General features: G+C 44.4%; 2 protein-coding genes across 2 annotated transcripts; one reads left to right on the top strand and one right to left on the bottom strand.

Moving 5' to 3' along the window:
- The first annotated feature begins 357 nt into the window (after positions 1-357).
- Positions 358-21,527, top strand: capn5a (calpain 5a). Its single transcript, XM_084558812.1, has 13 exons — positions 358-740; positions 6,118-6,277; positions 11,040-11,171; positions 15,266-15,474; positions 16,127-16,319; positions 16,399-16,592; positions 17,290-17,367; positions 17,468-17,663; positions 17,747-17,869; positions 17,944-18,140; positions 18,308-18,429; positions 19,730-19,866; positions 19,956-21,527. The coding sequence occupies exons 2-13, from the start codon at positions 6,122-6,124 to the stop codon at positions 20,130-20,132; spliced, it is 1,914 nt and encodes a 637-aa protein (XP_084414938.1). The 5' UTR covers positions 358-740; positions 6,118-6,121; the 3' UTR covers positions 20,133-21,527.
- Positions 12,527-13,862, bottom strand: ompa (olfactory marker protein a). The gene is made up of 2 exons (XM_084558813.1): positions 13,779-13,862; positions 12,527-13,042 (listed from the first exon to the last, which is right to left on the bottom strand). The coding sequence occupies exons 1-2, from the start codon at positions 13,845-13,847 to the stop codon at positions 12,611-12,613; spliced, it is 501 nt and encodes a 166-aa protein (XP_084414939.1). The 5' UTR covers positions 13,848-13,862; the 3' UTR covers positions 12,527-12,610.
- Positions 21,528-21,570: the final 43 nt, after the last annotated feature.

Below are 21,570 nucleotides of genomic sequence, written 5' to 3' on the forward strand. Positions count from 1 at the left end.
AAGACATTAGTGAACTATCTAAAGCTCGAGACGTTAGTGAACTGTCTCAAGCTGAAGACACTAGTGAACTATCTAAAGCTCAAGACGTTAGTGAACTATCTAAAGCTCAAGACATTAGTGAACTATCTAAAGCTCAAGCCACTAGTGAACTGTCTCAAGCTCAAGACACTAGTGAACTATCTAAACGTGAAGACAGTAGTGAACTGTATGAAGCTGAAGCTGTAGACACTAGTAATCTATTTAAAGGTGAAGACGCTAGTGAACTATCTAATCCTACTCGTTGTTCTTATTTTATATACCATTGAACGGCTGTCAAATCTTAACTAAACAAACCAAAACTAAAAATATATCACGTTATGTTTCCATATTCTCTATGTACAGGGTTTATTTACAGTCGGAAACATACAAATCATCAAATGCGTGATTAAAACATGACATTAAACACGCTAATTAATGATTAACATGTTATGTAAATGCTGAGTCGTTGAGGGTTCAGTTGTCCGAGCAGCACCTGAAGGCATCACCGCCTGGGGAGAAGGGCGGGTCGGTTTGAGCTTTCAGTCCGACCCGGAGCTCCTCCTGTCCGCCTCCGTGGGTGTTATTAGGGGGGTCGTAAAAGAACCAAGCTCCAGCCGAAAAGCTTCGCACATCCCCGGGCTGACAGGACGGGGAAAGAGCTCCGAAAACCCGCGAGAGAGAACCGCGGAGTGAAGGCATCCATAAACCAAACTCACTTCCAGGTAAAGTTTTATTAATTTAAAACCAACTCGTTAACGGCTCTTTAACTTGACTATAGGCTGTTATTAATGGCTCTGTTTTTAAAGACAGAAAAGCTTAAATTACTTCTTTTAACTTCAGCTAGTCGCACGTTGGCAGCGTTAATTTAAATAACGAAGAAGCAGAATAAAAGTAATGATCGTAATAAAAAGTAAAGTTTGTTCAAAGTTTCGATTTCAGCTTCAAACAAAAATAAAAATCTATAAAAAGTTTCCCCAACAGGAAAATAAGTTTCAAGCTAGCGCTAGTAAACAAACACATCCGGTAAAACCTTCAAAATAAAAGTGTTTTTAAATTAAAAATTGAACTTTTTGAGTTCGTAAATCCTGTGAAAGTGTCAACTACAGAACAAATAAATAAAACAAGCATCCTCGTTTACATTGAAAATATATTATTTATGATAATTAAAGAAAATGTCAATGATAAACTTGAAATTATGTCACTTTAATGGTTATTGATAGTTATTAGTGCTGCATCAAAACAAAATAAATTCATACTATGCACATTAACAACCTTTAAATATTGATTTGAAGCAGCCAAAAAAAAAATTACATCGATTGCAGTTTTATTTTGAATGTATATTTTCCTGATTTCCGGTGTTACTCTGGTCGTCTTTACTTTAAACCTCCTTAAAAGTCCTCAGAAAACAGATTTTTTATTATTTTTTTATTTCAGTAAACTTTCAGCAGCTGGACAGTTTGAACAGTGATGATGATTTAAATATATTTTCTTATCTGCTCTCACGTATCCTCCCTGTTGGAGGCCACATGAAACCACACCCATGTGTGGATGGCATTTCTCTGAGCATTGTTGCGCCACAGTTAAAGCTTTGTGTCTCATGTGACACAGTTTTCTTCCCACAGTTAAAGTGAATGAAATCTGGTCTGTATGAGACACTAAAGCTCCTTCCATTCGCTGTAGTAATTCTGCAGAGGACTCACTTAAAGTCTTGGGAGTCTGAACTAAACCAGACACATTTATTTCATTTATTTTCAGTCGTTTAGTTTCCCCAAAGGCCAGAGTTGCATCTTTGAATTAAAGTTTAGCAGACAGACACATGGAGGTCAGGGCATATCTAAAAAAATGAAACAAAAGCAGCTGGATTTATTGAACTTCTTCACACAGCAGACGTGGTTAGTCACAGCTGGGTTCTGGTTCTTCTGGTTCTTCTTCTTCTTCTTCTCCTGACTTGTATGACTCTTTTTCTTCATCTTGTTTTTCTTCTTCTTCTTCTTCTTCTGGGAGTTTTGGCACCTTTGACCCCGGGCCAACCGCTATTACAACAGAAGAAGGAGAAGTTATTACGCTACAGGGATGTGGTTTTGGTTTATGACTTAAAATAAATAACTCCATAAGATCAGACTCGGCTGACGCCTGATACAGATCTGATCATTTAAAAAAATACCTGGACCGGCCCTGATACTGATCGGGGGACATCTTTATCTGTGAGCGGCCGGATACTGATGAAGCTAGGATTTAGTGCAGGACTGGTTTATTAGGTGTGACGCTGAGGAAGATGGTGAAAGAGTCGTCAGCAGCATCGTCTCAAACAGGAAGTGATGTGCTGCGTTTGATGATATCATCACTTTAAGGAACAATAACTCTGAAAATGAGCAAAGAGAAGAAGAAAAGATATGAATCTGTGTGGTTTCTCTGCAGTAAAGAAGATCCATAACTAAAGATGTCACTTAATCTGTTAACAGCTCCACAAACTACACCATCCAGGTGAATTACCACCTTTCTGACGCTCTTACAGCCGTACCTAATGTTTTGGCAAGTGAGCGTGGCACGACGTTTTTAGGGAAAGTCAAACTTTGGTTCAGTTATTTTTTTATTTACTACGTGACAGTGAGTTTCAGCATTGATCTAAACAGACCTGAGGGCTCACACGGCTCTGCTCTGCTCAGCATCACCTCACGCTTTATGGCCTTTAAGTGACACTGATGTGATTATGGTGGCCGGTCTCCGTGGTAACCGGGTCTGGATTCAGGTTGGTCCTCTCCTCCTTCAGCTTCTTCTTCAGCTTAACTCTCTCTTCCGCTTGGATTTATCGTCCAAATAAAGACATGAAACAAAACTAAGCGATCACTTAATCACAGCTATTACTCATCGTATTTAACAGGGAAATAAAAACAGATTAGTCTCAGACGTACTTGTGTTGTGAAGTAAATATTTGCAATGCAGACGCGAAAAGTTTGCAGGTTGGCACCAAGTGAACCTGCAAATTAGACAAAGACTTCTACTTCCATTTAGTTTCTAGTAATAGATCGTATTAGACTCCAAATAAATCAGTGTTGCAGCAAAACCAGAACCAAAAGACACGACTGAGGCTAAAACACTTTAGGTTAAATATCCAAACTGAGAATAAAATGTTTGGAGGATAATTCAGAGCAGACACAGTGGAGCTTGACTTTAACAGACATATCGCATCCACACACACATAAACACAGCACTGAGTCAGATTTACATTATGGAAACTAACCCTGTAGTCACGTGACAGAAACTCTGACAGTCTGATCGAGGATCACAAAGTCAACACATGATGAAACGCCTCAGAGTGTGTGTGTGTGTGTGTGTGTGGGGTCATGTTTGTATTATGTTGTGGGGGCAAATTACTCATTGAATACTAATGTTGTGGGGCCATGTTGACATTTTTTTAGCTTTAGATCCTGTTAAGACTTGTATTTGGGCTGATGGTGTTAGTTCAGGGGTTAGAGTTAGGCGCTTAAGCTAGATATTAAGGACTAGGGAATGTATTATGTCAGTTGAAGGTCCAAACATAGATAACAATACGAGTTTGCAGCTTCCTGTCGCCCAGACTCAGTCAGACACGGACAGAAAGAGGAAGCTCTGTGACCGAGAGTCACTGTTGAGGACTAATGTCACGTCCTGGAGTCTTATCGAGAGACTCGCGGACGTCAGGAAATTATTAACTGAAGATCAGATTTGGTGAAACCGAAACATTTGAATTAGCGGCTCGTGCGTCGTAGTTTCATTTTCAAGTTAAAGCTGAATTGCCAAATTTTTCGCTTATTTTTCTGGTTCCGATTCAAGTTTCTTTGTCCCCTGAGTCCTGAGTCCTGATCTGATGTTAAATGTCCTAGAGTTGGTCTCCTGCAGCGTCCTAAAGTCTGTCCTTGTCTTCCTTGTCTTCTCCTAGAGTTGGTCTCCTGCAGCTTCCTAAAGTCTGTCCTTGTCTTCCTTGTCTTCTCCTAGAGTTGGTCTCCTGCAGCGTCCTAAAGTCTGTCCTTGTCTTCTCCTAGAGTTGGTCTCCTGTGTCTTCCTAAAGTCTGTCCTTGTCTTCCTTGTCTTCTCCTAGAGTTGGTCTCCTGTGGCGTCCTAAAGTCTGTCCTTGTCTTCCTTGTCTTCTCCTAGAGTTGGTCTCCTGCAGGTTCCTAAAGTCTGTCCTTGTCCTCCTTGTCTTCTCCTAGAGGTGGTCTCCTGTAGCTTCCTAAAGTCTGTCCTTGTCTTCCTTGTCTTCTCCTAGAGTTGGTCTCCTGTAGCGTCCTAAAGTCTGTCCTTGTCTTCCTTGTCTTCTCCTAGAGTTGGTCTCCTGTAGCTTCCTAAAGTCTGTCCTTGTCTTCCTTGTCTTCTCCTAGAGTTGGTCTCCTGTAGCGTCCTAAAGTCTGTCCTTGTCTTCCTTGTCTTCTCCTAGAGTTGGTCTCCTGCAGCGTCCTAAAGTCTGTCCTTGTCTTCCTTGTCTTCTCCTAGAGTTGGTCTCCTGCAACGTCCTGAAGTCTGTCCTTGTCTTCCTTGTCTTCTCCTAGAGTTGGTCTCCTGCAGGTTCCTAAAGTCTGTCTTTGTCTTCCTTGTCTTCTCCTGGAGTTGGTCTCCTGTAGCTTCCTAAAGTCTGTCCTTGTCTTCTCCTAGAGTTGGTCTCCTGCAGGTTCCTGAAGTCTTTCCTTGTCTTCCTTGTCTTCTCCTAGAGTTGGTCTCCTGTAGCTTCCTAAAGTCTGTCCTTGTCTTCCTTGTCTTCTCCTAGAGTTGGTCTCCTGTAGCTTCCTAAAGTCTGTCCTTGTCTTCCTTGTCTTCTCCTAGAGTTGGTCTCCTGTGTCTTCCTAAAGTCTGTCCTTGTCTTCCTTGTCTTCTCCTAGAGTTGGTCTCCTGTGGCGTCCTAAAGTCTGTCCTTGTCTTCCTTGTCTTCTCCTAGAGTTGGTCTCCTGCAGGTTCCTAAAGTCTGTCCTTGTCTTCCTTGTCTTCTCCTAGAGTTGGTCTCCTGTAGCGTCCTAAAGTCTGTCCTTGTCTTCCTTGTCTTCTCCTAGAGTTGGTCTCCTGCAGCGTCCTAAAGTCTGTCCTTGTCTTCCTTGTCTTCTCCTAGAGTTGGTCTCCTGCAACGTCCTGAAGTCTGTCCTTGTCTTCCTTGTCTTCTCCTAGAGTTGGTCTCCTGCAACGTCCTGAAGTCTGTCCTTGTCTTCCTTGTCTTCTCCTAGAGTTGGTCTCCTGCAGGTTCCTAAAGTCTGTCTTTGTCTTCCTTGTCTTCTCCTGGAGTTGGTCTCCTGTAGCTTCCTAAAGTCTGTCCTTGTCTTCTCCTAGAGTTGGTCTCCTGCAGGTTCCTGAAGTCTTTCCTTGTCTTCCTTGTCTTCTCCTAGAGTTGGTCTCCTGTAGCTTCCTAAAGTCTGTCCTTGTCTTCCTTGTCTTCTCCTAGAGTTGGTCTCCTGTAGCTTCCTAAAGTCTGTCCTTGTCTTCCTTGTCTTCTCCTAGAGTTGGTCTCCTGTAGCTTCCTAAAGTCTGTCCTTGTCTTCCTTGTCTTCTCCTAGAGTTGGTCTCCTGTAGCTTCCTAAAGTCTGTCCTTGTCTTCCTTGTCTTCTCCTAGAGTTGGTCTCCTGTAGCTTCCTAAAGTCTGTCCTTGTCTTCCTTGTCTTCTCCTAGAGTTGGTCTCCTGTGTCTTCCTAAAGTCTGTCCTTGTCCTCCTTGTCTTCTCCTAGAGTTGGTCTCCTGTAGCTTCCTAAAGTCTGTCCTTGTCTTCCTTGTCTTCTCCTAGAGTTGGTCTCCTGTGTCTTCCTAAAGTCTGTCCTTGTCTTCCTTGTCTTCTCCTAGAGTTGGTCTCCTGTAGCTTCCTAAAGTCTGTCCTTGTCTTCCTTGTCTTCTCCTAGAGTGGACTGGATTCAGTCCAATAAATCTTTCTGTCAAAGTTAATGTAGTGTGGAGAGGGTAGCTGGTACCTTGTGTTCTCTACTCCAGAAATGTTCTGGTCATCCAACGCTGCCATAAACTCCCTAACCCTCTCTGGAAGATGTTTCTCCTTGACGCTGTCTCCAGGAAACTTTTCTCTTCTTTTAAACGTTCAGTGTTTGTTGTTGTTGTCTGGGTGAATGATGAGGAGTGTTGCTGTGTTTGCAGGAGGATGGTCGTCCCGTACGAGGGCCAGTCTTTCTCTGCTCTGAGGAGACAGTGCCAGCAGAATGGACAGCTGTTTGAAGACCCTCTGTTCCCCACCACAGACCAGTCTCTGTTCTACCAGAGCAACCAGATCGGCCACGTCACCTGGAAAAGACCCAAGGTGAGAAAAAAAAAAGAAACACAGAGATTCTTCCTTTAATGGGAAGCTGGTGGTCTCAGTGTTTATCACATGAGAGAGAGACAGAGAGACAGAGACAGACAGAGAGACGACGTAGTTGACTATCAGCTGATGAGACGGTGGGCGGTCACGACACAAAGACTGAATATAAAGAGAGAGAGGAGGAATTCATGGAATTTCTGTCTCCTCGTGTCTGTTTCCTCTTAGAAGTATTTGAACAGCCGAACGTCTGTTTGTCCCTGAATGCACCACATTACAGCGTAGTTCACTCCAAGGCCATAAAAGCTCCTAATCTCTGCTGCAGCAAAATAAAAACAAACCAAGAATGGCATCTAGGAGCCGTGTGTTCCTCTGGCTTCCTCTCCCCCCTCCTCTCTCTCCTCCTCCTTCTCCTATTCTTCCTCTACCTCCTCTTCCTCCTCCCCTTTTTCTTCCTCTCTCGCCTCCTTCTCTTCTACTTCTTCCTCCTTTTTTCTTCCTCTTTTTCCTCCTTTTCTTGCTCTTCCTTCTCTTCTTCTCGTACCTCCTCCTCTTCATCCCATTCTTCCTCATCCTCCTTCCCTTCCTCCTCCTCCTCTTCCTCCCCTTCCTCCCTCTCCTTCTAAACACTCTTTCTCCTCTTCTTCCTCTTCCTACATTCTCCTCTTCCTTCTCTTCTTCCCTTTCCTCCTTCTCTTTGTCTTTCTTCTCCTCCTCCTCCTCATCCTTCTCTTCTTCCTCTTCCACCGTCTCTCCTCCTATTCTTCCTCTGCCTCCCCCTCCTCCTGTTCTTTCTCTTCCTCCTCCTCTTATTCCTTCCTCACCTCCTCTTCCTCATCCTTCTCTTCTTCCTCTTCCTCCGTCTCTCCTCCTATTCTTCCTCTTCCTCCGTCTCTCCTCCTATTCTTCCACTGCCTCGTCTCTCCTCCTATTCTTCCTCCTCCTCCTCCTGTTCTTTCTCTTCCTCCATCTCCTCCTCCTCATCCTTCTCTTCTTCCTCTTCCTCCATCTCTCCTCCTATTCTTCTTCCGCCTCCTCCTCCTCCTGTTCTTTGCCTTTCTCCTCCTCCTCCTCATCCTTCTCTTCTTCCTCTTCCTCCATCTCTCCTCCTATTCTTCCTCCGCCTCCTCCTCCTCCTGTTCTTTCTCTTCCTCCTCCACCTTCTCTCCTCCTATTCTTCCTCCTCCTCCTCCTCCTGTTCTTTCTCTTCCTCCTCCTCCTCTTCCTCCCCTTCCTCCTTCTCCTTCTAAACGCTCTTTCTCCTCTTCTTCCTCTCCCTCTACATTCTCCTCTTCCTTCTCTTCTTCCCTTTCCTCCTTCTCTTTGCCTTTCTTCTCCTCCTCATCCTTCTCTTCTTCCTCTTCCACCGTCTCTCCTCCTATTCTTCCTCTGCCTCCTCCTCCTCCTCCTGTTCTTTCTCTTCCTCCTCCTCTTATTCCTTCCTCACCTCTTCTTCCTCATCCTTCTCTTCTTCCTCCTCCTCCTCCTCATCCTTCTCTTCTTCCTCTTCCTCCTTCTCTCCTCCTATTCTTCTTCCGCCTCCTCCTCCTCTTGTTCTTTGCCTTTCTCCTCCTCCTCCTCATCCTTCTCTTCTTCCTCTTCCTCCGCCTCCTCCTCCTCCTGTTCTTTCTCTTCCTCCTCCACCTTCTCTCCTCCCATTCTTCCTCCACCTCCTCCTCCTGTTCTTTCTCTTCCTCCTCCACCTCCTCATCCTTCTCTTCTTCCTCTTCTTCAGCTTGTTATATTCCACCCACTGACATGTTCTGATATTTTCTTTCCTCTTATTTTAAGTCGACCACCAGACCTGATTCCTCTCAGAGTCTTGAAGAACTCTTCTTCTCTCCTCTGTTCTGTTTTTACGTCCCAGTCCATCTCCTCTAATCTTCAGTCCTGTTTCAGCAGCACTAACCGCTGCAGCTCAGACGATGCTCTCAACGAACCTATCGACAGATGTGGAGCTTCTTCCTGTTGCTGTTCACTCTGTGTTTGTAGAAAACTGTCAGTTCCTCCCTTTAAGTTTCACACGTTCATTCGTTTCTCACGTTCATCCTCGTCTTTATTTTTTTTGCTGAAGTTTGATTTGTGAGAGTTTCCTCTTTTATGAAAGAGCCTGGACTCTGTGTCTATGGTTCGCTCTCACTCGTCAATCATTGATGATCCTAGTGGATAAATAATTAAACAGGAACCATAAAGCACTCCAGCTGATCAATATTATTGATGTGACCACTGAATGGACAGAGAGAGAAAGAGAAGGAGAGGAAACATTTACCGTTGATACATAGACTAGAAGTTCCCCTGGGTTCCTCTGGGACCTCTCAGACTATTATGGAGTGATCTTTGTTGGTGGACCACTCCTGTGGAGGGGAACAGTCGTCTTCAATGTGTCTGGCTGTGGATTATTTGTGGGTTCCAAACTCTTTAGAGATGGTTCTGGAACCTTCTCCAGCCTGATGAGCAACAACAACTCTTTCTCTGAGCTCCTCAGAAAGCTCCTTTGTCCACAAACATGTGTTGTGAAGATCAGACTGAGACAAATCCCTGATTTATTGAAACTAAACCAGGAACTGAACCACACCTGAGTCTGTGAAACATAGACTGTATATAAATATGGACAACACGTCACCACTTCCTTGCATTGTCCAAACTGGCTCAAAGTCTTGTGACTTTGGAGCCAGAGTCTGATCAGTACGGTCCGAGAGGGGAACCACGATATCGATGCCCCGCCCACACTTCCTCCAGACTCATACTACGCTCTGCTCTACCTCCATTATATAATTACCTAAAATGGCAGAAGCCATCCTCGAAAAAGATTATTTGACATGTATTCTAGCGTTTTATTTCGGCCCAAGTCCCGCCCACTAACATGGAGGGGGTGGAGCTTATGAACTATACTGCAGCCAGACACCAGGGGGAGCTCTACTCGCTTTCACTTTAGAGGAGCAGTTCCATCTTTATAAAGTCCATGTTCTGAACAGGTTGAGTCTAATCTGACCTTGAAATTAACTTGTAATCCTAGAGGTGAACTCACTGGGTTCTCTTTCTCTACTTTCAGAATTTGTTTTGAGTCATTCTTATGCAAAAATGTAGAAAATGTTGAATGACAAAAACGTTTAAGCAGCTCTATACATCTGTTATTAACGCTTGATGCTCTATTGAGTTGCAGCGAGTAGTTTACACAATAGGTTCAGTAACATCACTGTCACCGACTCTTTGCGTTAAAGCTGCCATTTACTTATTGATTTGCATTTTTTGATGAAGAGTTTTGAGGCAAATGAAGCCTGTTGCATTTCAAAAATCTCCCAAAGCGTCTCTGATCCAAATAACCCGTTGACATCCATTGTAAACGCTCCAGTTGTGGAGCTGTCATTGACTGAATCTGATGCTTTTACAAGACTAGTTTAAAACACATCAGCCCTCCTCTTTATTTTACGATCCCTCATTGAACTTTAGTGTTTTTAATCTTGGTTACATCCAAACCTTCATCGTATCAGTTGATTTTTACAACCTTAATCCTACTAATGCAATAGGTGCAATAAATCATCGTTAATGTCAAACAGGGAGGTGTTTGCAGCCTATAAATATCACACTGATGTTAAGATAACGTCGGTCATTGTGTAATAGTGTATTTCAGGGTTATTGTCCAGAGTCCATCGTTTATTTCAGTCAAAGTGTTTTGATTATATCGATGATCATTTCTGCAGACTTGCCATCACTCTACATGTTTGTGTCTGAGGCAGAAACTAGAGAAGCTTCCAGGCTGTTTCTTGTCTCTGTCCAGCCCTGTTTGAGTCTTTCTTGTGGTCGGACAGATGAGTACATACATGGTTCTATATATGTAGGCATGTACTGTATGTGTACTTAAAATGGAGGCCTCTAATTTTGAATTTGAGTTTCTTTTTATACATCGTTCAAAGAGACTTGTTTCAGTCCGCCAGATTATCTGTAGTTCATAATTTACAACTTATTTTTAATCTGAACAAGATGGGACCTGCCGAGACGTTAGGCTTCTGTCCCTTTGGGTGTGTGCCACTGGTTTACTCCGACTCTATCCTTTGGCAAACGTCCCGTCAGTCCGTGGTTTGCTTTGTGGCTTCCACTTAATGCCGGAGTGTATTTGCCTTGTGCCGGCTAACGCCCTGCTTCACGTTCAACCGCTCCTTTAGCAGTCTGACCACATCCTAGAAAAAAGGATTAAAGTCTGTGACGGTTCTCAGATGTAGAGGTCATGGTACGTTCAGAAGGACTGGTGTGGGGTTGGGGTTTAAACGGGAACATGTGTTGGTGGTGTACACCTGAAAGTCACATGACTAGAGTCTGTTAATGATCAGATACTCACCTGTAGTTGGAGGAAAATGCTAATTAAACGTATTAATCTGTAAAATGTTGTGTTCCAGGATCAGTAGCTGCTTCATAATTCCTCTTTTGATCAGAGTGAGTTTGCTGTAGGATGATAGAGGCTTTAAAGAGGAGAATCTGATTTATCTTTGATACTTCAGCCTCATAAAGGATGATAAGATAAGATATCATCATTTTAGGACTGTCTCTAAAATAACTACCATCAGAAATAAATGTGAGAGTCTTTCCATCTTGTTCCAACATCTGGATCATGTCTCCAAGTCAACCAGCAGCTGTTGATGGTTCTGATCCAGCGGTAGGTAGAGATCCATTAGAGACAGCAGCTGCTACAATATTCTACTGACCACATGATGGCGCTGCTGATTTACAGACACACAAACCTTAACTGTGACTGTGTTCATCTTTCCAGGACTTGTGCAGCGACCCTCATCTGTTTGTGGATGGGATCAGTGCCCACGACCTGCACCAAGGCCAGCTGGGAAACTGCTGGTTCGTAGCCGCCTGCTCCAGTCTGGCCTCCAGAGAAGCTCTGTGGCAGAAGGTGGGTCAAAGGAAACACGTCAACCTTCATGGCTAGCAATTTATATATAGTAATTTATTTATTACGATCAGGTTAGAAATCTGATGGTCAAAGATCAGTGCAGATAAATCAGGTCCTTATCAACAAACATAAAGAAAGAGATAAGATTAACTGATTTAAGACAGTTATTACAGCTGACTGTCTTTGTTCTCAAATGTTACTCTCTCCTATTTATTTAATTATTTAATTATCCTCTGCACTTCACATTTCACGCTTCTTCAATCAGTTTCATATTTAACGTTGATGATGTTGTTTAGTCTGTAAAAAATATACATGTTTACCACTTAAACTAGATGACTCCATTGTCCACGTATTGATAATAAATTAGGAGAAGGATTCATTACTGTCTCCTCTCGGCTGTGCCAGGGTGCGTTCGTTTAGTTGTCTATGAGTGTGTGTTGCATTCATGGACCCTCATCTAGACCATCTTAAAGTTTAGTTCACACACGCTCCGACAGAAGTGAGGTTGTGTTTGTGTTTCTCTTTTAGGAATAAACTGACCTGAGAAAATAAGAAAATCTAAATTAGTTTAAAAACGATCCAGGAAGTGACATATTTCATCCAGAAGGCGGCGCCACTCGATTTAAAAACTGAACAGAGAACTACAAGTATGAACAGATGTTTTTTAAGGAGCTGAAAATAATTATTAAACTTTATTATTAATCACATTTATACCTTAACACATTGATAATAATCTTACAGTTATTTTAAGAAGACGTCCCATCTGTTACAGCTCATTTGTTTTTACATATTTTATATTTACATAGAAAAGGTTTGTGCTAATTTAAAAGTGTCGTCTTGAGAACGTTGAGTCGTTTTGCATTTCAGAAATGAAGTCATTTGCATTGAAACATTATTGGACGGTATTATTGGAGCCGAGCGTTTGTCCTCTTGTGTGTTTTTTCCACCCTCGCCTCGTTCCCGCTGTCGGGTCTCGGAGGTCCTCGGCAGCTCTCGGTGTTCCATGAGCGAGAGGGAAACTAAAAGTCTGTTTTAGGCGCCGGAGCCTCAGTGGAGCCGTCGGTCGTCTAGGTCCAGGAGCAAAACAGTTAAACCTCATCTATCTATCTATCTATCCAGTAAATAATCACCATGAGGACCAGACATCTTTCAGATTATATTTAATTCATCTCTAACAGTCGTGCAACATTTGATAATTCAGAGTCACTCATCTAACGTTTTTAACCCTAACATTTATCACAGTAATTTACAAAAATGACTGCATTACCTGATTGTAAAGTGTGATCAACGTGTCTTCATAATTTAAAATCAGCTTAAAAAAGTACTTATTGTTTTTGGGGTTAGAACTGATCTAAGTGAACAAAGAGGTGGAGACTGAACGAGTCTGACGACATTTAGCTACGTGTGAAAGATGGAGCTGAATATCAGAAGGTCAAAGGTCATTTCTCTGGCGTGAACTCCACCGAGCAGGTGACGTTGGCCACCTCCGCCCCGTCCTTGACGGCGAGCAGGAAGTACATGACCTTCCTGACCTTGGCCAGCTCCGCGATCCTCTCCCCGAACTCCTGCATGTCCGCCTCCAGCCACTTGAGCGGCGAGTCCTCGGGGTCCTCGCTGTTGCGCCAGAAGGTGCCGATGGGCTCCAGCAGCTGGCGGGTCATCAGGTTGGTGAGGTCGGGCGTCCAGTTCTGGGAGATGCCGGTGATGGTGACCCGGCCGTGGCCCGTGAGGGAGAAGTGCCAGCGGGAGAAGATGAGGTCCTGGTTGGAGAAGTCCAGGCGGTAGACGGCCTCGTGGGGAAGGAGGAGGCGCTCGCCGTCCTGACGCTTCTGTCCAGACTTCTGCAAGGACGAGACGCGGTGACGCATCAACTGCAGAGGGAGAAGAAGAAGAAGAAGCAGGAAGTGAAGGAGGACATTTAAACGACAAAGAGTTGCAGAAGAAGTGATTCTGATCAGAGATTCATTTTAACACGAACGAAAACATCAATCATCAAGTGGATCTGATGAAAAATCCGTCAGAGAAGAAGATGTTGTTTTAATCCTAACTTAATCGCTGACCCTAAAAGATTAGAAAAGGAATAAAAGAAGGAGGAGAAGAAAACTGAGAAGGAAAATAAATAGAAGAAGAAGAAGAGGAAGATGTATTTTTCTACACCTTTCTCTCCAACTCTGAATTGATTGAGTAGAAGAAGAAGATCAAGATGTCTCCATGTTTATAAAGTTTTCATCTATCTATCTATCTATCTATCTATCTATCTATCTATCTATCTCTGTTTAATAGATCAACACAGGACAGACAGAGTGTCCCAGACCCTGAGGGGTCCCGGGGTCCCCTGGTTGAGAACCACAGCAAACCAGACACTCGTTGACATACAGCCCAGGACGTTTGAGCTGATGATCAGAGCTATCGATCGCTACGACTGTGACATTGAAAACGTCCCCGGAGACATTTTGTCTTTTAAAACTGACAATATTATTTAAACAAACACGTCCACGAGTCCTTCAGTCAGGAGACGTCTCCTAAGTAGGTAAAAGTAATAAGCTGCACAACAACAACTCTATAGATTCACAAGCTAAATAGTTATTAGTTTAAATTCGAGCTCACCTCCGTCAGGGCGGTGTCCTCCTTAAATTCCAGCACCAGCGTGTCGGAGGGAGACTTGTCCTTGTCCATGTCCGTGTCGGAGGTTCTGATCCTGGGTTGAGGAGATGTGGACGGATGCTGTGGTAGATGGAGCTCTGATGGAGTCTCTGATAGCTCTCTCCTCTCCTCTTCTTCCCTCCTCCCATTCACAGCTGTTTCCATCACACTGAACCAGTTTCTCACTTTTGCTCCCGCCCCCCCTCCCCCCTCCTCTCTCTGCCCATGGGGTAGTTTAGTCAGGACACATTGATTAGCACAGAAAGTGGGAGACAAAATCAATGCATGAAGCAAACGAGCGTCGGTCAGAATCAGACATTTCTGCATCAAACCTGCAGATTTCATGTTTTTAATCAAGTAGAGTTTATTAAATCTGAATTAATCTCGTTTATCTGAACTGTTTCTGGTGTGAACTCTGCTCTCCAACATCCACAGACTAATGTGACTTACTTAGGGAGAGTTTTGAAATGAAAATCAAGTGAAAATACTTTCCTGAAAGGCGTCGAGCGGGTGGGCATGAGGGGTGCTAGGCAACGGGAGGCGGCGATGACGTACCAGAGGGAACTCTGGGAGTTTCCTGAGGGCTGCTGAGAGCTCGGCTCGTCTCGGCTCCACGGATCATTTATTTATTTATATCGAGGACATTTCACCGAGGACAGTGTTTGTGTTTGCGTTACAGTCGGTGTTAATGTGTCGTCAGGAGGGAGTTTATTAGCACAGGATGCGGATGGATGACGTTCCCCTGGTGAAAACTTTCCTCAGTTTGCTGGTGTTAATTATAGACGATGGAGGTTAATTGAGGGGAAATGATTTTTTTCTGCTTCTTGCATGTAAAGATTTAAGTCTTGACGTAATGTTCTCCTGAAACAAAATACTAGAGAAGGAGAAACATGGTCTGTCTGTGGACAAATACACTCAGTTGCCAGTTCATTAGGTACACTAGTGAACCGTATGTAACTGCTTGTTGTCCTCTGGAGGGTTGCGGGTGGGGGGTGGGGGGGGGCTGGAGCCTATCCCAGCTGTCACTGGGACGAGAGGCGGGGTCCACCCTGGACAGGTCTCCAGTCTATCACAGGGCTAACACAGAGAGACACTCACACCTACGGCCAATTTAGAATCACCAATGAACCTAACCAGCATGTCTTTGGACGGTGGGAGGAAGCTGGAGAACCTGGAGAGAACCCACGCAGACACAGGGAGAACATGCAGACTCCACACAGAAAGGAACCAGTCGGCCTGGATTAGAACCCAGAACCTTCTTGCAGGGAGGCCTCAGTGCTAACCACCACACCACCGTGCCACCCTCTTAATCTCACCACCTTTCTGACGTTTCTACATCAGCTGAACATTAGAGCAGGATTCACTAGTGTACCTAATGAACTGGCGACTCAGTGTATACTATATAATGAATCTCAGTTTGACCTCGTGTTCTTTCTTTTTCCCCCTCCCAGGTGATTCCCGACTGGAAGGACCAGGAGTGGGACAAAGACAAACCCGAGTCTTACGCCGGGATCTTCCACTTCCGGTTCTGGCGGTTCGGCGAGTGGGTGGACGTGGTGATCGACGACCGTCTGCCCACGGTGAACGGGAAGCTGGTTTACTGCCACTCCAACGACAGCAACGAGTTCTGGAGCGCGCTGGTGGAGAAAGCCTACGCCAAGTAAACGTTTGTGTTTGTTGCTCTACGATCAGTTTAACGTCAGAACGTCCGTCATCAGAGACATTTTAAATTCTCTGATTGGATGTTTTTTTATTCTCCTTTAGGATTTTATCTCCAGCTGCTTGAACCAAACATTTTCCAGCTTAGTTTTCAATCTTTAGCAACGATAATTAGTCTCAAGCTTTGTTCTGGAGCCTGATTTGCTCAGGATTAGTTTTATATCTGGTCATTTTTAATAACACTAATCCCAGTTTCTCTCTATTTCAAGCAGTTTTGTTTCATTTTCTGCTTTGCTGTGTTAGTGATTATTATTAATTAAAGTTTGCCTTTAAAATATCTCCTCCAGCTTTCTGCAGATAGAAGTTTACACCACAAACATGGAGCCTGAGATGAAAGGACAACGTCACCGTCCTTCTATTCTAATAAATATTCATACATTGACTGTGTGAACATTTTAACTTTGATTTTCACATCCCAACTCTTCTATAGCGCTACTATAATATTATATTATTAAGGAGTTTGTGTTTCCTGGTGATAACAACCCGCCTACATAAGGGAGGATGAATCTCTATGACGTGTTTAATGTGTAAAATACATTCAATAGATTTGTAGGAAAACCGACAATAACAAACTGTGCTTCTTGTGTTTTGAGGATGAGCGGCTGCTATGAAGCTCTGGACGGAGGCAACACTGCCGACGCTCTGGTGGATTTTACCGGTGGCGTGTCTCAGCCGATGGACCTGGTGGAAGAAGGGTACAAGGACGACGAAGAGAAACGTAACGAGCTGTTCGAGAGAGTCCTGAAGGTTCACGACAGAGGAGGCCTGATCAGCTGCTCCATCCGGGTGAGGAGGCGGCGACTAACACAAACCGGCGACGGCTGAGCGGTAACGAGATGAATGAACCGTTTTAATGTCGTTCCAGGCGGCCACTGCAGAGGACATGGAGGCCAGGCTGGCCTGTGGCCTGGTGAAGGGACACGCCTACGCCGTGACCGACGTCCGCAGGGTGAGGCTGGGCCACGGCCTGCTGGCCTTCTTCAGGTCGGACAAGCTCACCATGATCCGTATGAGGAACCCCTGGGGACAGAGGGAGTGGAACGGGCCCTGGAGCGACAGGTGAGGACACAGTCAGGGTTTAAAGTGTTTATTAGAGTAGATCATCAGGGAACATCTGTGTTCCTGAACCTACTGGTTCTGTAACAGTGTGTCCTGTATCTCCTCCCAGAGGGCGGGAGGGCAAACAGCAACAGCAGAAGCGTCGTTAACAATGCTGCGTGCTCTCTGCAGACACCACTTCATCTGAATGTCCTTTATGGATGGAGGGTGGTGGTTTGTTGTTTCCACCGCCCTCTGCAGCTCGATCACCGTCATGTCATCAGCAAACTTGACGATGGAGTTGAAACGATAAACAGGCAAACACTCGGTTATGACTCAAACAAACGCTGGTGAACTAAGGCACAAATGACGAGGCAGATTTTATCATTAACCCCAGACGTGATAAATGAGTTGATAGGGGAACATTTGTCCTCGTTAATTTTACAGTCCTGTAACAACACAGCTGCTGTTTAAGCTTCTGTGTGGAGATGAGGTTTGCTTTTGTTCCCAGAGATTGATATTAAAAACTTAATCAGGCGTAATTTTATTAATCTTAAACAGCACATGATTTAATCAGGTGAAACTTTTCAGGTTTAAGTGACAGAAAGAAACATCTTCAGACACAAATAAGGAGTCAGTGGTTGTTCAGATGTTATTGTGAAGCCCAGCTTTAATAAGTGTAGGTGAAGGTTACCGACTGGTTTCTGCCTGTTTGCAGCTCTGAAGAGTGGAAGAAGGTCAGTAAGAGCGAGAGGGAGAGCATGGGCGTCACCGTGGAGGACGACGGAGAGTTCTGGTGAGTTTTAGTGCAACGGCGCCACCTTCTGGCTAAAGCTGTGACTCTTTCTAAACATTATTTCCTCGTCCCGTCTCTTCTCCCTCCTCCTTCTCTCCAGGATGACGTTTGACGACTTCATCGCCAACTTCACGGACCTCATCCTGTGTCGTCTCATCAACACGTCCTACCTGAGCTTCCACAAGACCTGGGAGGAGGCCGTGATGCGGGGGGCCTGGCGGCGCCACGACGACCCGCTGCTCAACCGAGCCGGGGGCTGCACCAACAACAAGCACAGCTTCCTCCAGAACCCACAGGTGCTACAGCGTCTCTAGCGTCTGCACGACCTCTCAGCATCTCTGTCCTCTAACCTTCTAAATGATTTCTGTCTGCGCTCTAGTACGTGTTTGACGTGACGAAGCCGGAGGACGAGGTTCTGATCTGTCTGCAGCAGCAAGACCGCAGAGCCAGGCTGAAAGAGGGACGAGGAGAAAACCTGGCCATCGGCTTCGACATACACAAAGTGAGTGTGTTTTTAGAAGCAGGTTAGAGACAGGTGTGTTTATTAAACTAATTAACTCGTCTACCTGAGCTCAGGTGGAGTTAAACCGGACCTACCGCATGCACGCCGTCCAGCAGAAGGTCGGGGGGAGCATCTACATCAACTCGAGGTCCGTGTTCCTGCGCATAGACCTGACAGAGGGACGGTACGTCATCATACCCACGACCTTTGACCCCGGCCTGGAGGGAGAGTTCCTGCTCCGCGTCTTCACCGACGTGCCCTCCGACTGCAAGTAAGGACACGGACTAGGGAGGACAGTGATGGCTAACGAGTTTAGACAGAGGGTGACAGAGGGATGCTGGCGGAGTGGTATCATAGAGGACAGATCTTCCTCACTGACCTGTACCCTAAGCTTTATATAAACTAATGTCTCTCTCTCTCTGTCTCTTTGTCCCGTAGGGAGCTGACCCTAGACGAGCCTCCACAGACCTGCTGGTCCGGGTTGTGTGGTTATCCCTCTCTGGTCACTCAGGTCCACATCGTGCAGGCCAACGGACTCGCAGGACAAGACTCAGACGGAGGTAGATGTTCGTTTGTCTTTATTGTTCCACGATAATCAAATCAAAAGGTACTGAGGTTTAACAGATAAGATCACATGCACAGTTATAGATATATATATATAGGACAGTAAAGTTCAACCAGAACATAAGAGTTCATTCTAGTTGTTTTCAGGGATTTTTAGGTTGTTATTCTGTCTTGTTTAGATGAAGACTGTGCCTTATTTTTTCCAAGGTGATTTTACAGTCCTGTTTTAAAACACAGCTGCCATTTTAGCTTCTGCAAAATCCATTGTGTTGTCTAGAATGCTGGCTAAGCTAAGCTGAGCTCAGAGTGGTGACGAGATTTGATTTTGTAGCTCAGAGACTGACATTTAAAACTAAATCAGGTGATTTTCCTTAAATAGCTCATGATTCAACCAGGTATTACTTTTTACTTTTTACTTTTTAAGTTGACCACTCAGGGTGCTGGGAGGTTGAGCTCGTCTAAAAAGACAATTTAAAATCAGAAATATCTCCAAAACTATCAGAACTCGTTCAGCGACTCCTCGACTAGAACTGAAGAGTTTATAGAAATACAACAAAGCAACATGTTCTACAAAGGTTCTAGTAAAAACAGAACCAGGCACAAGTATGATGTGTGTAAAAGAGAATCTGTCTACAAAATACAACTGATTTCCCACTACGGGGGGGCAACGTACACACAGTTCAACCTTTGGACATTTTATTTAGCCTGTTTACCATCAAAATCTACCTTTGTGAACATTATAGAATTCATAAGAATATTGATATCTCCTCCCTCTATCTCCACCAGGACACGAGCCACTGAGGCAGGTTACATATTTTTGCAAAGGTCTCCTTTCATACAAGATGCCTACATTGTATTTGTCATCTGTAGTAAAATATTGACATATCCTCCATATGGCTGTTGTGCACATGTGGGAAACAAGTCACCAAGTCACGTTAGATCTTAGTGCAAAGCTAACTTACAGTAGAAGACGGCTCCATTGTGTGGCGGTGACCAAAAACCATATCAGTTACATTTGTTGTAAATATTTTGTTTGGATTTGATGAAATATTGAGACGTAAGAAGAAATGTTGACTATGAACTTAGGTTTCTCTGTTGGCTGAGGCTAGCCGGTTAGCTCCTGTTATTTGAAGCTTTATAATAATGGAAAGAGAAGCGTCTCTTGTTTCAAATGACACCCAGGCATGAGTAAAAACTTACCGTCAGTTATTTACATCACAGGTTAAAGGTTAGACGTGTGCTGTTCAGGGTTACAGTAACGCTAGAGTGATGCTAACATGTGTTAAACGTCTCCAGCGTCGGATCCCTACGTCATCATTCGTTGCGAAGGAGAGAAAGTTCGCTCTCGGGTCCACAAGGACACCCGCAGCCCCGTCTTCGACACCAAGGGGCTCTTCTACCGGAAGAAAGCCAACCGACCAATCAGCATTGAGGTTTGTGTGAGGACAGAAAGCTGTGTGTGTGTGTGTGTGTGTGTGTGTTTTATTGTCGTCACTTAACGCAGTGACGTCCTCTCTCTCAGATCTACAACCACAACATCCTGAAGGACTCCTTCCTGGGTCAGGTGACGCTGCCCGTCGAGCAGGGACAAATCCAGAAGACGCTCCACCTGAGGGACAAGGGCAATCGCCAGGACAACGACCTCCCTGGTACCCTCACTGTTTCCATAGTGACCAGCGCGGTGCTCACCAGCATCTGAGACGAGTCGACGAGTTTACGGGATTGTCAAAACTTTGTTTGCGTACGAGGGTGAAGATTCAGTTTACTGAGCAGAGGACGGACGGAGGCTGAGGACGTTTAAAGCTCTTTATGTCCTGAGAATATTACAATGACTTCTGGGTTATTATTGGTCTCGTTTACAGTTCTGTCTTTTTATCTTTTATGATTTTTACATATTGTTTAAAGGCCTCTTTCTTTATTGCACTTCAGACTTGATCATCAGACTGAGCTCAGCCTCCTGACTCTTCGGCTCCATTTACGTGTTTATATCTTTGTTTATTTCATCGCGTTGTCTCGATGCTTCCTGCAGCTTCATGTTCAGTAATCATCTCAGAAACCCGTTGTTGACTCCTGCAGCTGGGCGACCAACATCAACCTGTAGAGAAGCTGACTTCTGTCAAAACAACCGACGCTGCAGACACTCAGACTCACGTGGCGTCAGATTTGTGCCATCTGCTCTCGTCACCAAACGCTGAGCATCTTTATTCTTGTTTACTACGATGTTTTACTTTTTTTCTGGTCGTAGACTTCTCACACTGGCCACTTTATTAGGAACACCTGCTTATTCATGCAGTTATTCAGGAGGAGCTTCAGTTTATTGGGGAGTGATTATTTGTAGAGTTAATCCGGCGAGCATCTCTGCACACAGAACCTCTGACTGAGAGTTCAGAGGTCAGACTGGATGGAGATGACAGATCCTCATTAGAGCCAGTGTTAACATGCTGTTCCTAATAAAGTGCTCAGTGAGTGTAGTCAGCTGGTATCCACGCCTTTTATGACCAATGTTTGCACGTCGCCATATTTAACCAGAATCTGCCACAGTGAACATAAACACGTTCACTATTTCAGTGGTTCTGATACCTGAGGACAAACCAGACTGTGGCTGAACTCTTAAAATGTTTTATGAAGGCATGAATTCAGCATGTCATCACTCTCTCTGTTGGGCCAGAATGTGTACGATTTGATGAAATGTTCATTTTGTTTCCATAAATTGTAAATGTGACGTGACTTTGACTGTCATACAAAGCCCTGAAATTCTTTTTAGAGCCCAGTGTTTTATTTTAGAGGCATTAAGTTTCATTTAGAGCTCTAGGTTTACGTTTTAGAGCCTCAGAGTTTCTATTGTGAGTCCTGGAGTTCCTTTTAGAGCCCTGAATTTTATTTTAGAGCCCAGGAGTTCCGTTTAGAGCTCTGTAATTGTACTTTGACAGTCATTCAGAAAACGCTGGAGCTTCTTTTAGAGCCATTAAAGTTAAATTTAGAGCCCGGAGTTCGCTATTATGAGTCGTGGAGTTCCTTTTTTTATTTTACAGCCCCGAACGTCATTGTAGAGCCCTGTAGTTTCTTTAAGAACCATGGAGTTTCTTCTCCAGAACAAATAAAGTTTACTTCTTTTCAAAATGTCAGGCGTCTTCCTT

The sequence above is a fragment of the Chelon labrosus genome (assembly GCF_963514085.1).
Source record: "Chelon labrosus genome assembly, chromosome: 13".
NCBI lineage: Eukaryota > Metazoa > Chordata > Actinopteri > Mugiliformes > Mugilidae > Chelon > Chelon labrosus.

Bases quoted from the DNA above. Each gene is read 5' to 3' on its own strand.
- capn5a (XM_084558812.1), top strand. From the start codon at position 6,122: ATGGTCGTCCCGTACGAGGGCCAGTCTTTCTCTGCTCTGAGGAGACAG. The intron at 17,870-17,943 runs GTGAGTGTGTTT...ACCTGAGCTCAG, and splicing joins TCGGCTTCGACATACACAAA to GTGGAGTTAAACCGGACCTA. The intron at 18,430-19,729 runs GTAGATGTTCGT...AAACGTCTCCAG, and splicing joins AGGACAAGACTCAGACGGAG to CGTCGGATCCCTACGTCATC.
- ompa (XM_084558813.1), bottom strand. From the start codon at position 13,847: ATGGACAAGGACAAGTCTCCCTCCGACACGCTGGTGCTGGAATTTAAG. The intron at 13,043-13,778 runs GTGAGCTCGAAT...CTCCCTCTGCAG, and splicing joins AGGACACCGCCCTGACGGAG to TTGATGCGTCACCGCGTCTC.